The 23,796-nt window shown below is 44.6% G+C and overlaps 2 protein-coding genes and 1 long non-coding RNA gene across 3 annotated transcripts in view; all 3 read left to right on the forward strand.

Moving 5' to 3' along the window:
- The first annotated feature begins 8,488 nt into the window (after positions 1-8,488).
- Positions 8,489-9,402, forward strand: LOC144096677 (RPA-interacting protein B-like). The gene has a single exon (XM_077629516.1). It carries the CDS (start codon positions 8,536-8,538, stop codon positions 9,223-9,225), a length of 690 nt encoding a protein of 229 aa, XP_077485642.1. The 5' UTR covers positions 8,489-8,535; the 3' UTR covers positions 9,226-9,402.
- A 1,328-nt stretch (positions 9,403-10,730) lies between these two features.
- LOC144114960 (uncharacterized) lies at positions 10,731-12,860 on the forward strand. Its single transcript, XM_077649030.1, has 7 exons — positions 10,731-11,181; positions 11,368-11,555; positions 12,034-12,108; positions 12,180-12,272; positions 12,353-12,463; positions 12,520-12,591; positions 12,653-12,860. Exons 1-7 carry the CDS (start codon positions 11,178-11,180, stop codon positions 12,737-12,739), a joined length of 630 nt encoding a protein of 209 aa, XP_077505156.1. The 5' UTR covers positions 10,731-11,177; the 3' UTR covers positions 12,740-12,860.
- A 6,146-nt stretch (positions 12,861-19,006) lies between these two features.
- The window catches only part of LOC144114961 (uncharacterized), a 42,014-nt gene continuing 37,224 nt past the window's right edge, over positions 19,007-23,796 (forward strand). The window contains exons 1-2 of the long non-coding RNA XR_013311169.1: positions 19,007-19,235; positions 19,578-19,743. This is a non-coding gene — a long non-coding RNA (uncharacterized LOC144114961). The remainder of the gene's footprint in view (positions 19,236-19,577; positions 19,744-23,796) is intronic.

A 23,796-nucleotide genomic window follows, 5' to 3' on the forward strand; every position in this document is an offset into this window, starting at 1 on the left:
GTGATTCGCGTAAAAACGAGCAGGAGCCTCGCCAAGCTATCAGTTGCTGGACGATTATAGCTTGAATCGCAGGGATCTGGGTGCATTACATAACTTATCACGTACAATGAAGTTTACTCTTTGTTGCCACTGGCGAACACCTCCGCAGCCACAGTGAAATGTGCACCTCGCGGGCTGACATGTTGCCTATAGGCTATAGTATAGGCAACATGATCGTGTTATAGCCACCACTTCCAAAACTGCTAGGCTCGTGCGTTTTTGTTACCTTACTAAAACGAAGTCAGCAACTTCTTATTTATTTTAAGCACGTCTACAGATGCTGCAGGCTTACCTCGAATACTGGAGACCAGCTTTTTTTTTAGGCACCCTCCGTTTCCCCGGGCAGGCGATCACGTCGCACAAGCATTTGGGCTGACTCCGGTAGCGTGTAACCGCGTACGACTGTGATTACTGCCTCGCAACTGTTTTCGTCAAGCCGTTCTGACTTTTATAGACAATGTGTACCACCCCACGCCGCATGCACCATCAGTCGCATTTTCAACCGATTTTTTTCAACGCCTACAGCTTCGTCGCTCTCAAAATTTAGAGCACATAGCTGGCGATGACTTTCCTTTTGCTTGCAACAAGCGACGAAGAGAAAGAAACTGCGAGCCGTGGAAAATAAAGTGGGTGGTTCGAATTTGGCGCCATAGTCACACGACACGTCACCAGCGAACGATGCACTTGCACTGGGCTTCCGACGGGCCGCATGAGCTCAGTTTCGGTTTTCAGCAAAAAGAAAAAGAAAAGAAAAGAAATAGCGGATTTTCCCACGCCGAAGGGCTTTATAGAACGGCTTCAATTTTTTTTACTTTAAAAACCCCATATGTCATCGTCTTGCCCGAGACTACGAACCCGCCATTGACACTAACCACCAGACCTTCAAATACAAGTTAATTAGTAAGGCTTGTCTAACAAGCTGATTGGCATGCTCTTTCAGGTAATTGATGTCCGGCGCTGCTCAGAGTGCGTTCCTGAATATAGTTTATTTTTATTTAAAATCCTATTTTTAGGAATTTTTTAAAGTGTTTTCTTTAACACCCGGTATATATCTGTACAGTTTCTTGACGTTTAACTTTCCGCCACCACTCGAATCGAACGAATTTTTAAAATTGGCGACAAGAACACTGTTGAACTTTACTGCGAGCTCAGCTGAAGAACGTCTCCAGTGAAATGGGGTGTTTCATATTTTGTCCTTGGGCATCCGCAGCGGCATCGCAAGGCTCAAGGGATGCGCGCGCAGGCGCCGGTTGCTTTCATGAAAAGAGGCAAGATGTCCCCCCTGTCCATCGTCCACGCATAAGTAAGTGCATGTGCGGTTTCACGAAAGCCACACCAAGAAGCAACTTATTCTGCGGAAGTACCAGATGGCCAAAGCTTCCGGGTTTGTGGGGTTCTGGGATGGAAACCTCAGCCAAGGAGAAGCCCTCTCGACTTCATCGCGGCACCTTGGGAATTATGTTCGCGCAGTCCCCATAGGATAACGATGCTTGCAATTAGTAACGAGCGGGTGTTCGAGTCCTCTAACTGCCTTACTCCCGGCTGTAGTTGTGGTGCCAATAGGCTGTGCTTGACACGGGATAGTAGTGGGCCAGTTGGCGCGACATGCTAAGACAACACAGCGGGCTATGGAAAGGAAATTCATGTAACGTTAAGAGATAGGAAGAGGGCAGACTGTGTCAGGGAAAAAACGCGGATTAATGATATCCTAGTCGAAATCAAGAGGAAGTAATGGGCTTAAGCAGGTACTCACCTATGGGAAGGAAACGTGGAGGCTAACGAAAAGGGATCAGCTTTAGTTAAAGACAACGCAGCGAGCTATGGAAAGGAAAATGACAGGTGGAACGTTAAGAGGCGGGAAGCGGGCAGAGTAGGTCAAGGAACAAATGCGGGTTTAGGATATCCTAATAGAAATCAGGAGAAAGAAACTGACTTGTGCAGGCCATGTAATGCGAAGGCAAGACAACCGATAGTCCTTAAGGGTAACGGATTGCCTTCCAAGAGAAGGCAAACGTGGCAGGGGTGGCAGTAAGTTAGGGGGCGAATGAGATTAAGAAATTTGCGGGGATAGGGTTGCGGAGCGACCACTCCGGTGTGGCGGTGGTCCCGGGTTTGAACCCCGGACCAAGACTAATTTTTCTTTAACTGCGAAGTTTCTGAGAAGGCTGCATAGCGTTCCTCTGTAGCTTTATGGCAGCGCTTGGTTGGGTGGATGTCAGTGAATAATTACTCCCTTATTACAAACCTACTCCACCTCGGGGGTTTCCCCTAAACATTTGACCAACAGGAATACTATAAACATACATCCTGTAGACGTTTAGTAATTGTCTCAGGGGCCAGTTGAGACATCTATGAGACGGCTAGTTTATTTCAGCGAGACGCCTGGCAGCCGTCTAGTACAGTGGTTGCCGTTCAGTGTAAAAGGCCGTTGTAAACATATAGAAACCGCCGTTGAGATTTCTACAAGATGTCGTGCAAGACGTCTTGCAGCTTTAAAAAAGTGGATGCATGAACTCCAACCGCCGCTGCAACCTCCTAAAGAGTTTCAATAAAATATTTTCACTACTAGCTAAACATGAAGGTGACTAAGATGTATCAAGATGTTTAGAAATGCCTTGTACATATTGTCAGGACCTCTTGCAAACGTTTAGCAATTCTCTCAGGGGTCAGTTAAGATGTCTATAAGATGGCTTGTTTATCATGGCGAGGCACCTTACAACTGTTCAGCAGACGGGTTGGTGTTCAGTGGGATGTGTCCCGTTTTCCTTCCCTCTCTCTCTCTCTCCATAACAGCGTGACCTAGCTTGCAGCGCAGTTACTTCTAGTTCACTTTTTGGGGCAAGAGAGACGAGTAGTACCATAGCCGCGGGATACGATCTTTCACAATTGATTGGCTAACGCAGTTACTACATTTGATCACCCGTCTGTGAGTGAGCGCACTATTGAAGATAAGAGCCACTGAAGCGTAGAGGTTTGCTCACTACGCTCACACATATTCTTCGTGAGCAGTCACTCCGTACACAGTCTAGGCGGTCTTGCACGCGTAGATACAATGCGTATTCGACGGTTTTTGTGTTTGGCGATGTATCTGTGCCATTGGCTTCTAGTTCGGTGCCTTAAAGGGGCTCTGAAAGGGTTCTCAATAAAGCTGTGGTATGCCTGGGATGCTAAAGGAACCCCCGGTTGCTGACGCCACCTGCACGGCATGACGTCATCTGGCCAGGTTTCGCGAGAAAGCCCGGCACCCTTCCTCCATGCCGGCACAGGCGTGAAAGCGGGAGTAAATTATACGCTCGCTTGTGAGCTCTCTTACGCAGCATGAACGCTCGGTGGCCTGTACTCTACATAATGCAAGTGGTTGAAATGTAGTGAAGAGCTTAACCGGCGTTCAAATATATGGGTGTTGCTTACAGTTTCCTGTAGTTCCTTAGCGCAGCCGATGGTAGAGAGCCTATATATGGGCGCGGGCTTCGTTGAACGCAGTCACTGCGGTTAAAATTAACCCTTAACTAACTCCCTACAAGGCTGCATGTCGTCCGTGCACTTTTTTTTTACAGATAGCTCATGAACCGCTGTGACTTGATCACTTTTCTCTTTTTAATTATGCGAATCAGAACTATGCATTTCCAAATCTGCACACAGCAAATATCCTGAGTCATACAAAAACAAATCAGAAAAAAAATATCACGCCCCGCATGAGGAGGAACACAGTATCTTTTACGGCCGGAACAAAGCACAACAAAAATTGAAAAACGCTAGTCTCTTTACTTCACTTCGATTCTTTTCTTGCAATTTGGCTATTGAGGCTGTTTCTTTTTTTTTTCTTGTTGGCCATCATCAGCGAAAAACAACCAAACTGGCTCCCGCCTTCGCGAAATATCGCATGCTTTCTTTAAAATAACATTGACAATGTAAATTACCATCTCCGCTATGTCCGCTAATTAAACCGAAATGAAGAAATTCTGAAGACAGACCGCGAATTGGGGCACATGACAGTGCTTGCCCCATATACCCGTGCATTTTTTCTAGCCTCGCCTTTTTTTTCCCCTAATTATGAGTCAGTCAAACCCATCACAAATCAGTGCGACGCATGGAAATCGAAAAAGAAAACACGATTGACAGGAGCTACAGTCAAAGCAATGCCTCCTGAATAACATGCCTGAAGCGTCTCCGCGATTTCAATGGGCACCGAGATCGCCTCAAAATTGCGCAGACTGGTCGCTAGGCGGCGCTAAAAGATGACCCTCGAAAAGATGACCCTCGGTAGTGAACAAAATGATAGTGGATGAGGAGGTCCCCGATGAATGGCGATTAAGTAGAATGAACATGATATATATGGGAAAGGGGGACAAAGCAGACGTAAGTAACTATCGTCCCATAACAGTGACATATGTGGTTTACAGGGTGGTGATGCAGATTATAAAGGATAGACTGCAGGCATGGGTGGAGAACGAGGGGGTGTTAGGGGAACTACAGAATGGGTTCCGGAAACAAAGGAGGTTGGAGGACAATCTATTTTCATTGACACAGTGCATAGAGATTGCTGGAAAGGAACACAGGCCCTTATGGCTAGCATTTCTGGATATTAGGGGAGCCTATGACAACGTTACTCAGGAGCATTTGTGGGAGATACTGGGCACATTGATGTGGAAGATGGAGTAATTAATCTTTTAAAAGATATATATAGAGGTAACAGAGTGCTCATAAAATGGGAAAAAAATGTATCAGGGCCTGTAGAGATACAGCGGGGGCTTAGGCAAGGATGTCCTCTGTCTCCTTTGTTGTTCATGTTGTACCTGCAAAAGTTGGAGGCCAAGCTAGAGAGGAGCGGACTAGGCTTCAACCTTTCTTTTTTCAAGCAAGGAAAATGGATTAAACAGTCATTACTGGGACTAATATACGCCGATGATACAGTGCTAATGGCTGACAACAAGGAAGATTTACAGAAGTTGATAGACATATGTGGTACAGCGGGAGATTGATTAGGTTTCAAGTTTAGTAAGAAAAAATCTGCAGTCATGATATTTAATGATGAGGGCGGCGAGCATAGAATACAGGAGTTCACGCTAGAAGTAGTGGATAAGTACAAGTATCTTGGAGTGTGGATAAATAACGGTGCTGAGTATCTGACAGAGCATGAAAAATATGTAATGAATAAAGCTAGTATGAATGCAGCTGTCATGAAAAATAGGGCTCTGTGGAATTACAATAGGTATGAGGTGGTAAGAGGGATCTGGAAAGGGGTGATGGTCCCTAGCCTGACCTTCGGTAATGCGGTCCTGTGTATGAGGCCAGATGTTCAAGCAAAGCTAGAAATTAAACAGCGGGGAGTAGGGAGGTTAGCTTTGGGAGCACATGGCAATACACCAAATCAGGGGGTACAGGGTGATATGGGATGGGCGTCTTTCGAGAGCAGAGAGGCTAGCAGTAAGATAGCATTTGAGGAACGATTGAGAAAGACGGAGGAAAAGCAGTGGGCTAGGAAAGTTTTCAGATACCTGTATATAAAGAATGTTGACACGAAATGGAGAAAGCGAACTAGAAAATTGACAAGCAAATAACTGGACAGCAGTAAGGGGGCAAATCAGCAATTATCGGTTAAGAAAAAGGTTAAAGAAACAGAGAGAGCTCTGTGGAAAACAGGGATGCTGACGAAATCGGCACTGGGAACATACAGGATTTTTAAGCAGGAAATTGGTAAAGAAAATATCTATGATAATGGTAGGGCAAGCTCTTTGTTGTTTGAGGCCAGGACTGGAGTTTTGCGGACTAAGACGTATAGAGTCAGGTACCACGAGATAGACACGTTGTGCATTGCGTGCGGAGAGGAGGAGGAAACGGCTGAACACTTGATACTTTCCTGTAAAGGGCTTCACCCTACAGCGGGAAGCAGCGGGGCTGACTTACCCAAGGCATTGGGGTTTAGGGATAGTGAAGGGAAAGTAGATTTTAAAAGGGTAGAAGTAACCAAGCGAAGGTTATACGATTGGTGGCTAAAAGCAAGACAGGAGTAAAATTTCACAAGACATAGCTAGGTGGCTTGAGCCACCGCCCGATTTAAAGGGTTCAGCCTTATCCATCCATCCATCCATCCATCCATCCATCCATCCATCCATCCATCCATCCATCCATCCATCCATCCATCCATCCATCCATCCATCCATCCATCCATCCATCCATCCATCCATCCATCCATCCATCCATCCATCCATCCATCCATCCATCCATCCATTTCGGTTTCAATGGCTGGTAGACTGTGATGCGCGGCGCCCGATCATGCTGTTTCGTCCTTTTTTCGGGCTTTGAACAACAAATTTTATTTTCGTAATGACGACAAACATGTTTCTGAATGTCTCAGAGTGCAGCAAATGCTTAAGAAGTCAGCTGACTTCCACATAATATTGAAAGCGGATCATCAGTTTCGATTTCAAAATCTAAAAGCGTGCTGTGAACGCCATTCTATCATGCCGTTAGGACCTTTTGTCTGCTGCATAACCAATAACTTTTGGACGGTTTACAACAAAAATAACATGTTCGAAACATCCATATTGCAACAATTAAGTGCTTGAAGTGGCTAGAAATCTCGCTAATTAAGTATTTACACTGCATGATGCATGGTTGTATTGTACTGTTGCCAATGGGAAAAAATCAACTACTTCGGACAAGCAAAACGGGAAAATAATCCATGAAATAGAATAAGGACCGGAGGAAGTCCGGAATTACCTGAGCTCTCAACTCTAGCCAGGTGACCCGTGGCAAAGGAGGACTGCGTGGCGCTCAATGGATGGAAGCCGGAGACGTTGCGGTAACCTGCCTGGGGAGTCGTTGGCCCGCAGGGAGCACATCCCTCATATCTAATGTTGTCAGAACTTTGCGAAGCGCTCGTCTGTTACAATCTTGCTGCGGAGCATTGCGAGAGATGTTTCGATTGGGTGAAGCAGATCTTGGAGGGCAGCCTGCGCTTTTCTGGTCATTTTTCCGACGAGCTTTCACCGAACGATACCTCCTTGAATAACGTTGACAAATTTCAAATAAACCCATGCCTCTCTTCTCTATTCCTTTCGCAAGAAACACAGCTCCCTAGGTTCCCTGTGTGATGCACACGCAAACAATTACTTTGGGAGTAACAATGCAGGCCTGATTGACCGGATTGTTCTCGTTGTTGTTACCCTCATACAATGGCACATGCCCACATAAGGGGATTGGCCAAGAATTTGGGGTCACAGAGAGTTTTTGAGATAAATATTTTTCTCCAAATGACGAGCACGTGTGTTGATGAAATGGCTACTGGAACAAGGGGATTGAGCATCAGACATGGCGAGCGACTTCTCAATATTAAAAAAAAAAACTGCACTGGAAGGCACAGACACGTGCGCACTTACAAGGAAAAATGGCATGCGTCGGTGCGATGAAGGCGGCGGAAATCGTTTCTTACTGCAGTTTCAAGAATTTTCGGGAAAAAGGTTTCTTGTTGTACATCTTCGATCGCAACTGCGTTAATTCTTAATTGTCTGTTATGTCAAGTGCATGGTTTGTTAGCAACGGTTTGATGAACTACTTGCATATAATATGCAGTAGTGCTTCCCTGTGGCCGCTATCCTTGTTCTCATAGGTCAGGACCGGCAAACCCGCGATTTTTATATTCACACTAGTTGTAGAGCAAGCGTATGTGTCAGTGACCTTTGAAGATGCGTTCAGTCTTTGAGCATGATATCGACGAACTTCTTGAAACCCCGTAACACTCTTAGGAGCACTGACGTCGGGAAAAAGAGTCCACCCCTGTCTTGGTGGGCATGCAGTTAAACTGTCTACAGTAGCATTTCCTTGGCTGGAAATGCGAGCTACAAACTGCAGAATAATTTGATGTTGTGCTTGGCTGCCAGTTTTTTTTTCCTATAGATACCTTGAGCCGTCATTCCCGGAGTTCTAAGTCGGCAGGAATTTCATGGAACGAAACGCAGGGCTTCTTGTTTCGCAGATTGGACATACAAAACGGAACGCAACAGCAATGCAGTTTCACTCGCTACTCTCTCCAGCAACTGCAGTCATCGACGCGTCACTTTTCAAACGCTAACACTAAACACACCACACAAATAATATAAGAAACAGCGCACCAGAAGGCATGCTTTTTGCTGCAACGGCAGTCACAAGAAAATTCTGTGCTGCCTGTATGTCGTCTGCTAGAGGGTCATCTGACAGCGCCGCTATACGGCAGACGCGCGCTCTACGCCAGGCAGAAAAACCTCTGATCCTTCAGGCATGTTCTTCAGTAGGCATTGGTCACCGCTGAAAATAATAAAACGTTAATTCTAGCTTCTCCTGGTTGCTTATTTAATTTTATGCATTTTATTTTTTCCCACCTTCTTTTTGATAATTTTGTAACTGAGTGCTTTTGAAAGATTCATCGAGATGACAATATTTTTTAGCTTCGGCTGCCCTACTTTGCAGCGACAGCCGAGCCAAGCGGAGTCGCTGCTCGTACACGCATTAGACAAGATGGCGTCTTCATGTGATTCGGGCCTTTCGCGCCACCAGTTGCTCTACAAATCGAAGACACCGCCCTGGAAAGAAACGTATCGAAACCGATGCAGGGAGAGGCTTCGAAAAGGAAGGCAAGCCTTATTCGAATCTTTCCGCAGTAGCGGAGGCGCATGTCACAGTGAGCAAGAGCTCCGCTATTCCGTTACGAAAGTCGTTCGTGAGGAACTTGACAACTTTTGCTGTTCGTCTGCAACCTCATCTCTCGGTTTAGTGGCATCAAGTGCAGAAAACGCTGTTCCAGCTGCACCATGGGATGAAGCACGACTGAACGAAGAACTGATGGAAGAAACCCTTGCTGCGTTGTTGGAGGAAGAATTTAATGTTTGGAAGCAGTATGAAGACATTATGGCGCTGCAAAACCAGGAAATTGCTGCGGCGGTGCATATGTGGAGCAGCGAACTGGTGGCATGTCCTGTATGCCTCAAAAATGACTTGGAGAAGGACGGAAGCCGCATAATTTGCGCCTGTGGTCTGGCGATACCTACTGCACTGTCACTGAAAGAGTTTCGCCTGTCCATTGAGCGCGTTGTTGAGGCTCACTGTCTGCAATGTCGTTCTTTTCTGTCATTTACCTTTATCGAGACTTGTGAACCCGCCCTGGTGTGCGTCTGTAACGCCTGCGACTTTATGAGCAGCGTTCTGTGAAGTTCCTTGTGAAAATGTGCTTGCCTTAAAGTTAACCTCTTGTTTTATGCCTCATTTTGCGAGCTTTAAGAGGTGTCTAATTTCAAGGTTGTGTTGACGTGTCAAGTTGCGCGTTTTGGACGTCTTCGGTCTTCGAAATTGTATTATATTGAGTAAAATATTCTTGAAGCTGTGTTATCTCAATTTGTTTTCCTATATAAACGGGAAGAATTGGGTGGCGGTGGGTCTTGCACAACCGAATGTTCTGTTTGGTGCTTTGGCTCCAGAAAAAGTTTTTTTTTTTTTAGCTAGTATAAGTTGCGTTGAATCTGCGCTGTTGCCGCAGGGCTTGTGCAGCGTTGTAATGCAAACTGATTTGGGTAGGTGCTGCCATCTATGAGCTGCTGTTTGCAAAATGCAACTAAAGTCTGTCCAGTCTACTGCTAGGTGGCAGCACTTCCCCGCATCTGTTTAGAGACGACAATGGTCATCTGATACGTAGGGTTGCTGGGAATAACAGCGCAGAGACGAGGAACAAAGAAGAAGCCAAAAGGACCGGCGCTGACTAACAACTGAAAGTTTATTAGAAAAAAAAAGACGCAAAATATACTCCTTTGACAACCAGGAGCGCGTGCGCAACACAAAAGCCAAAGTGATTGTCAGCGCCGTTCCTGTTGTCTTCTCCTTTCTTTGTCCCTCGTCTCTGCGCTGTTATTTCCAGCAATATGCACCAACTAGCTCAACTCTCCGTTTTATTGATACCCAGGGTTTAGAAAGAACAATGGTCATGTAAATAATTCTGCGGTGGAAATTAGCAAAAAGCGATTGGAAGATTGGTGGACCAAAAACAGAGGTGACATAAGGTTCGAAGTGTAGGAAGACGTATTCAAAGAAAATGGCAAATATTAACTTGCAACACAGTTAAGCAAAAATAAAGAAAAAAAGCATGGTGGCAGCGGCCATCACTCCGTTTCAAAGGGGACGCTCGTACCTTCCATCCATGTATCTACCGTTTACGTTACAGTAGTTTACATCTATTGTAGGGGGGTAAAGCGCGGTTGCCTGTACTTATTAGTTGTTTGCGCTACTGCGATTATTTTCAATACAGCTACACAGAACACATTAAAAATAGACCTATAAAACTTTAAACATCCAAAAAATGTTAGAGCATTACGCCAAACTCTTTGTTGTTTCAAAATCTGAAATATGCAGACCTGTACAAGAAAACTTGAGAAAGTTTCGTTTTCGTTTCGTCTGCTGTAGCAGCTGTAGGTTACCGACGTATACTAGTTCATTACTACTTACAGCGTAGACTGCAGGACAGAATTAAGATACGGCCGTTTGATACGCCAAATACGCTCTGCATTACACACCTCTCCGCCCCATGTGTCTGCTCAAAGCACTCCCGAGCATACTCCACTGAGAGCGGTCTCCCTCTTTTTCGACCGTGCGTTCTAGCTACTCTTCGCACTTTGGACTCATTCACTTCCACCGCTCGGTTCGCTGTCTTTCGCACGAACGTTGCCTTCTCTGCTTGTTTTGGTTTTGGATGTCTGATTCGGTGCCGGGAAAGCGCTGCAGACGAAAGTCGTTTTCCGTGCGCACGTTGGTCGATCGCATCTCTTGCGCGCACGGCGGTCGATCGCACACAAGAATCTGGACTCTGGACCCGTCGGCAGCGTTCAGGGCGACACCCGAAACTGCCATAGCAGTCGGCCGGGCGAGTAAGCCCGCCTTCGATCAAAAGCATAAGAACACAGATAACAAATAAGATAATAAAGAGAACAGAACCGTCCGCTTATACACGCTCGCCTGTCAGTTGCTCAGTAGATGCAATAAGCACGCAGCGCGCTGTGGCTCCGCGCATCGCGATCTACCGCTTTGTCTCGCTCGTGCACAGAGTTTCAGCAGAATGCCGCCATCGTGCATCATATGCAAAACAAGATGCCAAAAGGGATCGGGAATTTCTCTTCATGTGTGAGTACTGTTCTCTGAAAAATTCGTAACGGCACTGTCGCGTTTTTTTTTCTTTAAGATTGTCTTGTATGCATGCAACATGCATGAAGAGAATTCGTGGAGCCTTACGTTTAGTGGTATATAGTACAGGATTGTCATTGAAACAATATATGAAAAGTAAGCGAAGTTGTCATTTTTTTGTTTCAGCTTTCCTCACAACAGACTTGCTGCAAAAGTGGCTCAGCGCTATTAGGACACCATTGCCTAATTTACATATAGGGCGCAGGATCTGCTCAAGACATTTCGAGCAGTCATGCTTTTACAGCGGACACACCAGGCACTTTTTAAAACCAGACGCAGTGCCAACGATATTCCAAAAGGTACAGAGTGAGCAGGTAGGTGCAAATTGTGGTTGTGCTCTGTTTATGTCCAGTAGAACCTGCATTCAGTGTGAAACTTTTAATGCTCATTACGGGTAAGTTATAAAAACTACGCTGAGCCTAGCTGATGTCTAGAGCATTTACAGCCAAATATAAGTAAAAAGAGAAAACTAACTTTTCAACAAAACGCTAGATATTTAAGTTACAATTAAAAATTTAGCAACTGGTATGTCAGTACAAAAGTAAAGGCAGCAATTCAACATAAAAAGAATCAAGTTTATGATAATTAAATAAAATCCGCTGTGTATCAGCAGTTCAGAGTGGTGCACTAGACGGGAGGGCTTATGCAGGAGAGACTGTGTGCCGGGCATGTCTACATTATTAAACAGAATTCTGACAGCGGTCAGTCGTGGTGTCTCACCAAGTCTGTGTGCATAGGGTGATAAGTTATAATAGAGCGAGTGCCTCAGCTCATGCAATATTTTTACTTTAGGTTGCAAGCACATCTTGCGGTGCTATTTCAGGACTTCAGTCTCTGCCACGTATGTCATTACAGAAACGCAAGCGGGTAAGTTTAAGTGAGCAGAAAGGCCAGTGCTTCAGACAACAAAATTTTTATCTTCGGGCATATCTATGCAGGAGCACGCAAGCCCAGAAGCAACCAGTTCACAGACAATGTCCTCACCCTCCTCGCGAGCTCAGTTACCACTGAGAAAGTCTCCACGCTTGCAGGTAAAAGAATGAATCCGAATATTGGTGTCTCATGCATCCAATTGCTGGTGTCTCCAGTAGTGAAAATGTTCCTACTTCAGGCCATTAGTGTGAGGCCGCATCTCAGCCAACCGGTCACCTCACCTATACCCAAATCCCCCTGCAAGCACTTGCACACTCCCACAAGAAAGTCCCTACGCAAGCGAAAGCAGGTGAGATGCTGTACATAAATAGCAAGAATCTCGCGTCAAAACTGTTTCTGCTTCAGGACATGTCTGCACCACAAACCCCCAGCTCAGTAGCAGCATCACCATGGAAATCTCCACGCAAGTGCTTGCAGGTAACATGTAAAAGGCAGATGATGCACTGTCTCCTCTGACACACCCTTTCTGCCTGAGCAGACAGCTACACCAGTTTGTGCAAGTTCAAGGATGCACAGTGAGGACCAAGGTGCAACGAGCCCAGCCAAAGCAGCAGTGAAAGTGTAACATAAGGTATGCATATACAGATTATTATGAAAGCTTAGTTGCTGACACAGTATTCTATTGCCCACAGACAACACAGTCTCTGAAAAGCTCCAGCAAAAAGAAAGGAGTAAGCCACGATCACCCATACATTGCTTCACAATCTCTAAGAACTCGACTGTGGACAGTCAAGAAAAAGCTGTCTGTTGCGCGAAGAAAACTTTATTCAGCCTCACAACAGTTAAAAGAAAAAAAGAAGCGAATGATTGACCTCAAAAGCCTTCTAAATGAAATGAAAGAACAACAACTGATTTCTCCGAATGGACAAGAAACACTGGAGGCATTTGGAGAACTGCCACGAGAGATTGTAAAAAGTTGGCGCTCTAACAAGCCCAAATCACCATCACAAAGACGATACAGTGAGAAGATGAGGAAGTTTGCCACTACACTGTATTATCAGTCTCCAAGGGCATATGAATATGTGGCCAGCATTTTCCCAATGCCCAGCAGGCAGACCATTCGCACCTGGCTCAAAGTGATTGATGCATGGCCAGGGTTTACAAGTGAAGCTCTCAATCACATCAAAACGTCATTTGAAACATAAAATAAATGAGAGCGGCTTTGCTGCCTGATGCTAGACAGAATGAGTATTAGGAAAAGGTGTGAGATGGACACTAAGACAGGGAAACTGATTGGCTACGTTGACTTAGGGAACAGTCAGAGTCCACTGGACACAGATGACTCCTCACTAGCTGGAGATGCTCTCGTGCTCATGGCAGTTGGCGTGGCAGCTCCATGGAAAATTCCCTTTGGATATTTCCTCAACAATGGACTCAGTGGGGAGCAACTGAGAAATATAGTTAATGAGGCCATCGAGCAGCTGACACAATGTTCGCTGAACGTCGTTGCTGTTGTATGCGATGCTCTAGCTGCTAATGTATCCATGGGCAAGCTTCTTGGCTGTCGGATCCATGAAGCCACAAGTGAGCAGTTTGTGACGGCCTTCCCCCATCCCTGCAACCAATCAAGGACCGTGTCCCTGGTATTCGATGCTGCCCATGGATTAAAATTGCTCAGAAACCTCCTGGGCGATAAGAAAACACTGCACAGCAATGAATATGGAGTAAGATATTCAACTCTGATAAAGTGTGATTCACCTCTAATATATTTATTGTCTTTTGCAGCCAATCGAATGGGGCTTTATTGAAAGGCTGCAAGACCTGCAAGAAGCTGAAGGTCTTCGAGCAGCAAATAAACTCCAAAGGGCACATATTGAGTACTACAGACAAATTATGAAAGTGCGACTGGCTGCACAAACATTCAGTGCATCAGTGAGCAAAAGCCTAAAGTTTGCCAAGGAGCTTGGAATACAAAACTTCAATGGGTCCGGTGGAACCGCAGAATTTATTGCTGATGTTGATCGTTGAGTTCTGAAGTAAAATTCTCGTTTGCATAAGTAATGCAATCTTCTTTTGATGTTTCTTTCAGGGCCTTTGATATATTAAATTCGCACAGTCCAACTGCAATGGATTTCAAAGCACCGCTGCGAGCAGCAACATTCAATTTTCAGAAGCAGACGATGCTCCAACTATCTACAAAGCTCATGTCTCTGCGTCTTCCGTCTCGTGAGCTCGTATGCATCTCGGGGCGGAGAATGTCTGTCATAAGTTTGGCATTCTCGTTGAAGAGCATTGCAGAACTCGCCCAGAAGCTCTTCGATTCCACTGTTTGCAGGTAGGACTGCATATTGTGTTTCATACACTATTACTGCATGTCAATACACAAGTGCACAATCCAAATGAATGAAAACTTTCAGTGCTGCTTTATTAATAAAAAGGGTGCAAGACCGTAGGGCATTGTGCATGGTGCTGAGCCATGCAGCTGAAGGCACCTCATGCAGTTTCAAGGCAATGCGTTTTGTCCTAACTATATAGCGTATTGAAAGCACCAACAGTGAAAGCATGACAAGGTGACAATGACGGGAAAGCACCTCTAAAACATGTGCTAAAACCAATTTATAGAAATAATGCTATCCTATTAGACATGCTTACAGCATGCAGTTTTAGTCTATCACTGAATAATTAAGGCAATAACAGAAAATACCTGCCAGTCCAAACTCTAGCCCCGTGTATTGTTGCTCATAACAAACATAGTCAAAAGTCAAGTACAGAGCCACAGTAGGACAGCACAGAGTTACAGAATAAGCATGCTGCAATTCTTGAAAGGAAATGGAGAAGAAAAGTATTTTTCATGTTGTTGCAGTTACAAATGAGGGCAGTGGAGAGTTGAGAAAGTTAGCAAAAATGCAATAAAAATGCAAAACAATCCAATCATTTTACCACTGTGGTGGAAGCATAAGTAGTAAATACCACTGTAGCAAAATATCTTAGCATTCAATGAAAATAGAATTCAAAATGAAGCTATTAAAGTCAACAACAAAAACTGATTAAAATATAATTATCAGAAATGAAAGCAGAAGGCTCTCCAATTACCATGGCTGCAAGAAACATGATGCAAATAAGCTTAGCTGACTAAGAGTAGAATCTTATTGGCTATCAAACAAACAATTAAACAATAACTGTGCCGTTTTGAGCACTACTAGAAACTGAACTCACTGGAATATGCTTTTCACTGTTATTTCGCTTCGTTGCATTAACAAGGAACTACGAATGGAGATATGTTTTCTTCATTCTGTTTGCCAAGGCAGGAAAACAATTGCAAATTGTCATGGTGTTTTCATTTTCATTACAGCTACATTTGCACATACGGTTCAGTCAAGATCACCTTGAAATGTTCTTTAGCTGCATCCGCCAGAGAGGGGGATGGAACAATAACCCCTCGGCTCTGCAGTTCCGGTACGCATACAGAAGCCTACTGGTGCATGCAGATGTGCTGCCTGTGACGACCGGCAATGTTACCCCAGATTTTGAGGGAATTGCAACAGTGGCCCATGAGCGTCTGCACAGAAGCAACGATGATGAAGCTGGCGAGTCACCAGATATGTACATTGCTATTGCCATAACTGATCATGACTACAGCAGTCTTGGCTATGGACTCACCAATTTTAGCACTGAGGTTGTGACCTACATAGGTGGTTTTATTGTGAGGGTTGTTTCAAAGAGCATAAACTGCACCTCGTGTTTAGAGATGCTTGTACAGGATGACATCGCAAGTGTCCTTATTTTCATCAGAAATAATGGAGGCCTAATCATGCCTTCAGCGCTCGTAATTCACACCCTGTGCACTGCGGAGCACATTTTCCGCTGCAGTGATGAGCAAGGGCACAAAAACGTTGACCGCTTGGTTATACAGTCCTTCCAGAAGTTCTGCCACCGACATGAGCAGAGCTTGAAGGAAGTAGAACATTATAAAGAGAACCCAGCACATGTAATTGGAGTGATCAAGTTCGTTTTGAAGAAATATGTCACTCTCAGACTGAGAGAGGAGGCTAGAAGGATAACAGAGAGGGCAAGAGGGGCATATGTTAGAGCACTGCTTACAAAGCAAATCTTGTTTCAGCATCAATAACAACCATTTCCAATTGCACTAATCAACGTAACGACACATACATGAAGGGATCCAAAGTTAATGAACAGTCAGTGTATATGTCATAATGAGCCCCTCGATTATATCCCTTTGTCTGCTCGGCAACTTAATGACAATTATTTAGTGCAAAGCAAGGAATGAAGGAAACAGGAATAAACTAATATTAATAAAATTTTACAAGCCAAAGTCGCACTTGGGTTATGCAGCACGCTGCTGAAGAGGATTCCTCAATAATTTTGATACCTGGGGGTCTTACACATGCCGAAAATTTATTACAAAATACAGAGTACCAGCTGTTCCAACTAGCCGTATTGCATATTCTCTTAAATACTCCTGATTTTAAATTATTAAAATTTGGCATTCAACAACTGTTGATACAGTGATAGTAGTGGGGTTGCTTCACCAGTGCATTGTAGGAATGAACCTGGCCAACGTGCATGTTTATAAAGCAGTATCGCAGTGTAAAAGTCAGGACTGCGTTCCATTACCGTGCAAAGATCTCGTGTCATGCCTTATGTCAGATAAATGGCAATTATGCATGACACGCAAGGTAAATATGTCTGTCGATTGTAGTAGAAGAAATAAGAATCTCTTTGTTGAAGTTCCTTAAAACACACCTTACATGTGTAATGCAACAACTCTTCACCAGTGCAATGTTCAGTGCAGAAAATGTTTCTGAAGCTAAGGTCACTGAAGTGTTCAGCAAGTACTCAAACATTTATTCGCGTTAAAGAAATGCAAAGCAGGTGCACATTTCAGCTTTTACACAGACGCCCATGTGCATTTCTGAAGGTTCTATTTTTTGGTTTTGTGGGGTTTAACGTTCCAGAGTGGCGTAGGCTATGAGGGATGCTATTTCTGAAGGGATCTGCACCAGATGCACAGTCGTGCTATAGATAACAAGTATGATGAAGAGTGACATCGAACATTTATTCCAACATTGTTCATGCAAAATCACTGTATTGATACTACGTTGAACATGTTTTTTTTTTTTCCAAGTTCCCCCTAGTACTGCATCAAGGCTGCCCTGTTAGGTGTTCAGCAAATAAGAGCAGAGATCTTGGTACTGTTTATTTATTTTTTTTTCATCTGCATTCTTTGAGTGTGTGAAAAGATGTAAAGGTATTGAATGCTGCATTGTGTATGACAGACATTATTTACAAGCTATGATACTTTTATTTGTCTAGTGGGTACAACAGTAACGTCAGTGAATTTATGGCAGAAATAAAAAGCAGGCATTCACAAACATAACTGCTCAAGTTAAATGACTATCAACAATGAAACCAGCTGTAACTTTGCAGTGGCAGGTTGTATTATAATCTGACATGCTTGTGATTGTGCAGATGCACTGGTCAATTTTTTGTTTTACAGAATATGGCCCAAATTTTTGATATTTCCAAAGCTGTACGCGTGCAAACCGCATTCCAACGTTTCTCTTTACCATCATCACCTTGCACAATACTCTGTTTGTGCTCTCCGAGTGCGACTTATCCCACATGTCTCTTGCATAAAATTCTTCCATGTATGTACGCTTTGGTGCTTCGTTGCAAGCAGATTAAACCTTTCGGAACGGAGTCTGTTACAGATTTTGCGTTGTATTCAAACAGAATTCCGATCTTAACAGGCAGCGGTACAGAAGGCATGCGCTGCACTCTGTGCGAGTGTCGTCTCCCTTCTGCCTCGTCTCCTGTATGGAACACCAACGAGATCTGACCGCCGGAGAAGACAGGAGGTGACGATGGTGCAAACTTTACTAAAGGGACTCCAGGTAACGCAAAAAGGCATGGGGAATGCATGTTTTATAATACCCTGTACATCAAAACAAACCTTGCTGAACCTCGCCAACAAACCTCGTTGATCTCGGCTCACACAAACACAAATCATACGTAATGAGCGGCACAAGATTCACCACCACCTGGAAGTATCTTCGTGCGCGCACCATCGCGAACATTTTGCGCATGAACTAGAAAGGAATTCAACACAGCACGTAAGCAAGCCGCAGCACCATTCCTCGTACAGCTTTTTGACGCGCACTACGAAGCGCGCGGCCATGCTGGGGAGTTGCGAGGTTGCCAGGTTAGTACGCTGCAATTGCTGTTAACTCGTTAAACTTGGTCTAGGTCGCCTGAACCATGCAGGGGATCATGAGCGGAGTAACAATATGGCTTCGCCCACGGTTATAGAAAAAGTGGAGAGGGTTTACATGGGAGTGCTGCCGCCGCTTTCCCTCTAGTGTTGGTAGTAGTAGCTCTATGCGTTACAGTAGTTTACATCTTTTTGCATTCGACAAATTCGAAGTTACACTACAGCTGCTATTCATTTTCTCGTGCAATTTATTTACTGATATGTTTATTTTTCACAATAGTTTTTCACAATAGTGAAACCATTCCTCGTACAGCGCAGAGATAAGACCGGGATGTTTTCGTACGCATTTAAGTACTAAGTTTTCCACATAGATGTCGCTAGAAGATCTATATGAAATCCAATCTTTGGTTACAAGTTTAGTTACATAAATAACGCAAAACAGGAGCTGCAGTGGCTGTCAATTTTGCAAGCGACTCACTGAGTGCCTTAAAGGCGCAAACTCGTGTGTTTCCTAGTTTTGGCTACAGCATTTTAGGTCATCTGGCGACGCAAACCCATAAGCTGCAGATCAAACCGCGAGAGCGCCTCGCGGATGGTAGCACTTCTACTCAGGCCTCTGATTGGTTGCTATATGACGTCATGGTGTTGTTAGGATAAGCTCCTGTGCATGCGCGATGCGCCTCCGTCTGTATGCGTTTCGCGGCTTCTCTGTGCAGCTGCTCTTGCTGACAAAATAGCCCCGTTAGGGTGAGAGCTTCGGCTTTGAGTGTGGCGACAGCGTCTTTAATTTAGGTAGCCGTTGCTTCGGAACTGAGATTTCTCCGATTTTTCGAGCAAGCTATTGAAACCGTCAGCGCAGGGAGGCTACCGGCGTGGTCTACGTCCAGAGGTGGGTGCGTTACGGCAATTTTCGCGCTTCTGCATGCTCCCAGGCATGCGCGCAGTTGGCAGTGGCTCGTACCATCTTGAATGACGTGTTGAGGAACCGATAAAAGGTAGTTTATTTGCTCCTTTTTGTAATTATTGTTTTGTGTGATTGCGGGCCAGCAGTAACGTTTAGTGCCTGCACATGCACGAAAAATGCCCGTGAGCGGCTTAAGGCTGGGACTCTGTAAAGCCCTCTGCGCGCTGGGTTAGGTTTAACACCGGTTCATGTGTTTGTCCTCCTTCAGCAATAGTCTGGCAATAAGCGCGTCTGTTTCCGACATTCGCGTCTCTTTACACCGTGCAGTACGTGTGTTCCTGTTGCTCTCTGGCAGCTCGGAGGCGCAGAATCAGTTGGCGGTCATCCCGTTGGGCTGCCACCATTTCCGGACACCCCCTACCGAGCTACTTCGCTGCAAGGCATGCACGTGTTCTTATGACGGCTGCTCCCCGAAAAGCCATCCTCCATCAAGGTTTGTTGTGCTTGCCTGCAGGTTGTTTGATTTGCGATTGTGACTTCGCACAGTGAAATGTCGTAGGCGGTGCTTCTGACTTCTTCTTTCTTGCCACTGATTCGGGACAACTGGTTGCGTTAACGTCACCCTCGCTGCGTTGGTATTGGAGACCGTGCGTCGGTTTAAGTAGATAGTCAGTGTTTCTCGGTCGTTTTTTTTTTTTCCTCTTTAATACACGCACAGGTGCGAACAGGTATAAAAGGAGTGCGCCATGTCCTTATCATATATTTACGCATTGCCAAATGGAAATTAGGCGGCGCGGCATATTCACGACACTGGTATCGTTCCTCGTACACACGCATTGTTTTTCAGTAGAGTAGTTAGATTTTGGGCTAGTTTGAATTGTAGATTTAAGTTCACAGTTTTTCGTAGCGCTGTGTTTCGACGTCCTCTTCGTCCCTCTTCTTCTTTTCCTTGGCTGTGTGCCGTTGCGCTGGATAACTGTGAACTTAAATACATATTGTTCAAGCCGCCGCGGTGGCTGAGTGGTATGGCGCTCGGCTGCCGGCCCGAAAGACGCGGGTTCGATCCCGGCCGCGGCGGTCGAATTTCGATGGATTCGAAATTCTAGAGACCCGTGTACTGTGCGATGTCAGTGCACGTAAAAGAACCCCAGGTGGTCGAAATTTCCGGAGCCCTTCAATACGGCATCTGTCATAGCCTGAGTCGCTTTGGGACGTTAAATCCCCCATAAGCCATAAACATATTGTTCATGATTTCTGCTATAACAGGCGTGATTTTACTCGGAGCAGAATAGCGTTCTTCGTTTACTTAAGGCCGCACTTGTAAGTACTATCGGCGTCAAATGAAATGCGAACAGCGGAGCGCGTAGCAAACGGTCCAGCTTAGGCCATCTGCCTGTCGCTATCAGTTACAGGCGCGCTCTTCCGGTTTGCGACAGTTTCCTTTCGTTTTATTTGCCTGTCGCTTCCTCGCTTTGCCGCTGGAGCGCCACATGCATGCTTTTCACCGATCACAACTTGCACAGCGTGGATTCGCTGGCTGGCGGCACTGAGTGAAGCGAGCTGTCCTATCTCCCTGGTTTTCCGCGCTTTGATTTTTATTTCATCGCTGCCATGTTAACAGTGTCCGGTTCCAATGTGAAAGGGGAAAAGATCGATCAGTAATGGTCGGTGTTCATCGTAGTCGTTGCCGAATCGCTTATTTCTGATACTGGGCGTAACTTTAAAGCCACCAGAAAACCTCAAATACGCTGGGATCCAACACTCACGCGTCATTTGAAACCGAAAATGCCAAACGTACGACCCGAACAGAGAGCCCGAATTGTTGCTCTCTACAGTAATGGTATGCCGCAACTCAAGGTTGCAAAGGAAACAGGTCGTCCGCTGTCTACGATTAATAGAATTAGCCAGGGAGTCAATTTGCCAGAGTTTGCCAGAATTTTCAAGGCATTATGAACGTGGCTCTCAGGCGGCAAAGAGAGAAAAAGAACTCAAAAGAGAACAGAAGCAAAAGTATCGAAAACCGGATGCGTGCGCCTATTGCTGATAACGACAGGCAGATGGCATAACATGGACCGTTCGCCACGCTTTCCACTGTTCGCATTTCATTTGACGCCGATGGTACATATTTACTCCTCTGCGGACCTCAATTTCTGCCAGACTGTATGATGAAAAGGCCAAGATAAAAAAAAAACTAGGACAAGTAGTGTTGCGACCGGCGGCAAGTTTTTCAAATGTTCTCTTGGTTGGGTGGGGGAGTGCTTTCATAATGAAATTCATTGCGGGAAATTAAAAACTGCACAGAAATAATTTGTCACCATGTATACTTGTGAAAGGAATACAGGATTGGATTTGGAATTTTTACCGATGTTTGTTTGCTTGCAGACACTGGTAGTATGCGATGTTGGGTAGGTAAACTTCATTTGGCACAATAGCTTACCTTCATTTTAATCATTGACAGAGTGATAGCACTAGAAAAGTTCAGTCATCTATGCCATGTCAGTTTTGCAAGCAGCATCACAACATATATTTCAGATATTCCAAGGGTTATAGAGTATACAAATACAAAAGTGCGGCATTCAAGCCAGTCATGTTCCAGAACAGTGAAGCTTGGGGTAGTAGTACGCGTTTCATTGGGATGGGACTCGGCCATGGTACACGAGCATATGCTAGAAGCAGAATTTCGGTGTACTTGAGTGTAGGTCTGTCTGCATTGTGATAGAATCAATTTTGAATGCACCAGTGACCACATCTACCAATGCCTTGAGTTTGACCTCGCTCATTGCTGGGCAGTTGTGGTTTGACACTACTGGGCTAACTTCTGTTTTGAAACTGGTTTTACTTGTGAGCCATTCGAACCCTCGTGGGAATTTATCAGGGTTGCCCACATGTTCAGTCTGCTTCTAATGATCTTAGGCTAATGATGTGGTGAGTCAGGTCTTCTTTGGTTGATAGTAGTGGAAGCAAACTAGTGCCTTTTTTCAAAATTTTCAGCACATCAGTTTATCTATGAACTGTACACTTAAATCAAATGAAACATGAAACATCTAGTGCAGGAACCACATCACAAAAAGGACCTCCCTAAAGACATAAATTATACTAGTGCCGGTGCACTTTTTATTGTATTACACTTTAGTCTTTATAGCATCAGGAATAGCAGAACTTGATTTAATGCAACGCTTTGGTTCTTGGAGAGAAGTTGCAACAGTCAATTTGTTTAGAGATCAATGCTACAGATACTGTAAACAATTTAATCTTCACGACAGCCCAAAATTACATATACCCGGAGCCGCCCACTGGAATATAGTGTTTCACACATTTATGAGAAGTTTGAGTTGAAAAAATGGGTGTAGGTCTTTCGAGGAGGGCTAATTTGGAAATGGTGTAGGGAAGAAGACATAGAAGAAGATTGAGGGGGGGCAAGTAACATTCAATCTTTTCTTAAGCCTTGTTAGTCAAGTTTTTGTGATGAAAAATGAACCAGAATGTCAGCTGGACGTGCCATGTGTGTGTATAATGTTGTTGGCAGTAAATTTTGTACAAATCCAACATGGGTGGTAACATTTTTTCTGCTTTTCTTAAGACTATATTCTTTGCAAACATACCTCCATCTTTACAGATCGAATGTTATGAGCTTTGTTTTGATGTCTTGCAGTTAAGCTTTCTGCCCATGCTACCATGCTGCTGCTTTATATTGTGTTTCAATTACTATGGTTATGCTCCCAACACTTGTACCCCTTTTTATAGCCTCGTAATTTTTTCTCTAGACTATTTTCTTACTGAGACTCAAATTGGCCTTTAAAGGTGCAGTGTCAGCTAAGTTTAGCGTTTGACACCATGTAATGAGAGTTCCAAACAAGATCCCATCAGATGACTTTGTTTGAAGAGTGGACAAGGTCATGTATGGACACACTGTTCCAGCGATGTTCTTGCATCATGTCCACTTCACCCCAAACAAACTTGCGAGATGCTGCACTGAAACTTGCATGGTTGGTTTGGGATTGCGTGTGAACAGCACATTTGTGGAAGCCGCCGCCTCACAGTGCTTGCATTCATTAACTTCCAATCTACTGCTAGCAAGTTGTTGCATGAAACCACTGCATTTCTTAGAGGCAGGGGAGGGGCATAGCCAGGGAGGGGTGTTTCGGTGTCAGAACGCCCCCCGAAATTTTCTTGGTACTGTATTCCCTCTCCCCCTTCTTTCGGCTTTTCCCCCTCGTGCTATTCACACCGCATCAATTTATTAAAACGTAAAAACGAAACTAAGAAGAGTGTTAGTTTGTTGACAAAAATAGTTCCTGTTCTAATAGGAAGCAGAAGTCATTGCAGAAAACAGTCACTCTTTGCCATCGCACGACATATGGCACTCCTTTTAATTGTAGGCATAATTCACCAAATAAAACATACCTTTTCACATCAGCCTACTCTTTCATCCTTTGCATTGTCCTCAAACGATCATAAACTATCACGAAAATAAAAAGTGAATTTTTTTTCTAAAGCGCCACTGCATATGGGTGCAGGTTCACATGCATGGGGAACAAGTTTTGAG

The sequence above is a fragment of the Amblyomma americanum genome, chromosome 1, assembly GCF_052857255.1.
Source record: "Amblyomma americanum isolate KBUSLIRL-KWMA chromosome 1, ASM5285725v1, whole genome shotgun sequence".
NCBI classification, from domain to species: domain Eukaryota; kingdom Metazoa; phylum Arthropoda; class Arachnida; order Ixodida; family Ixodidae; genus Amblyomma; species Amblyomma americanum.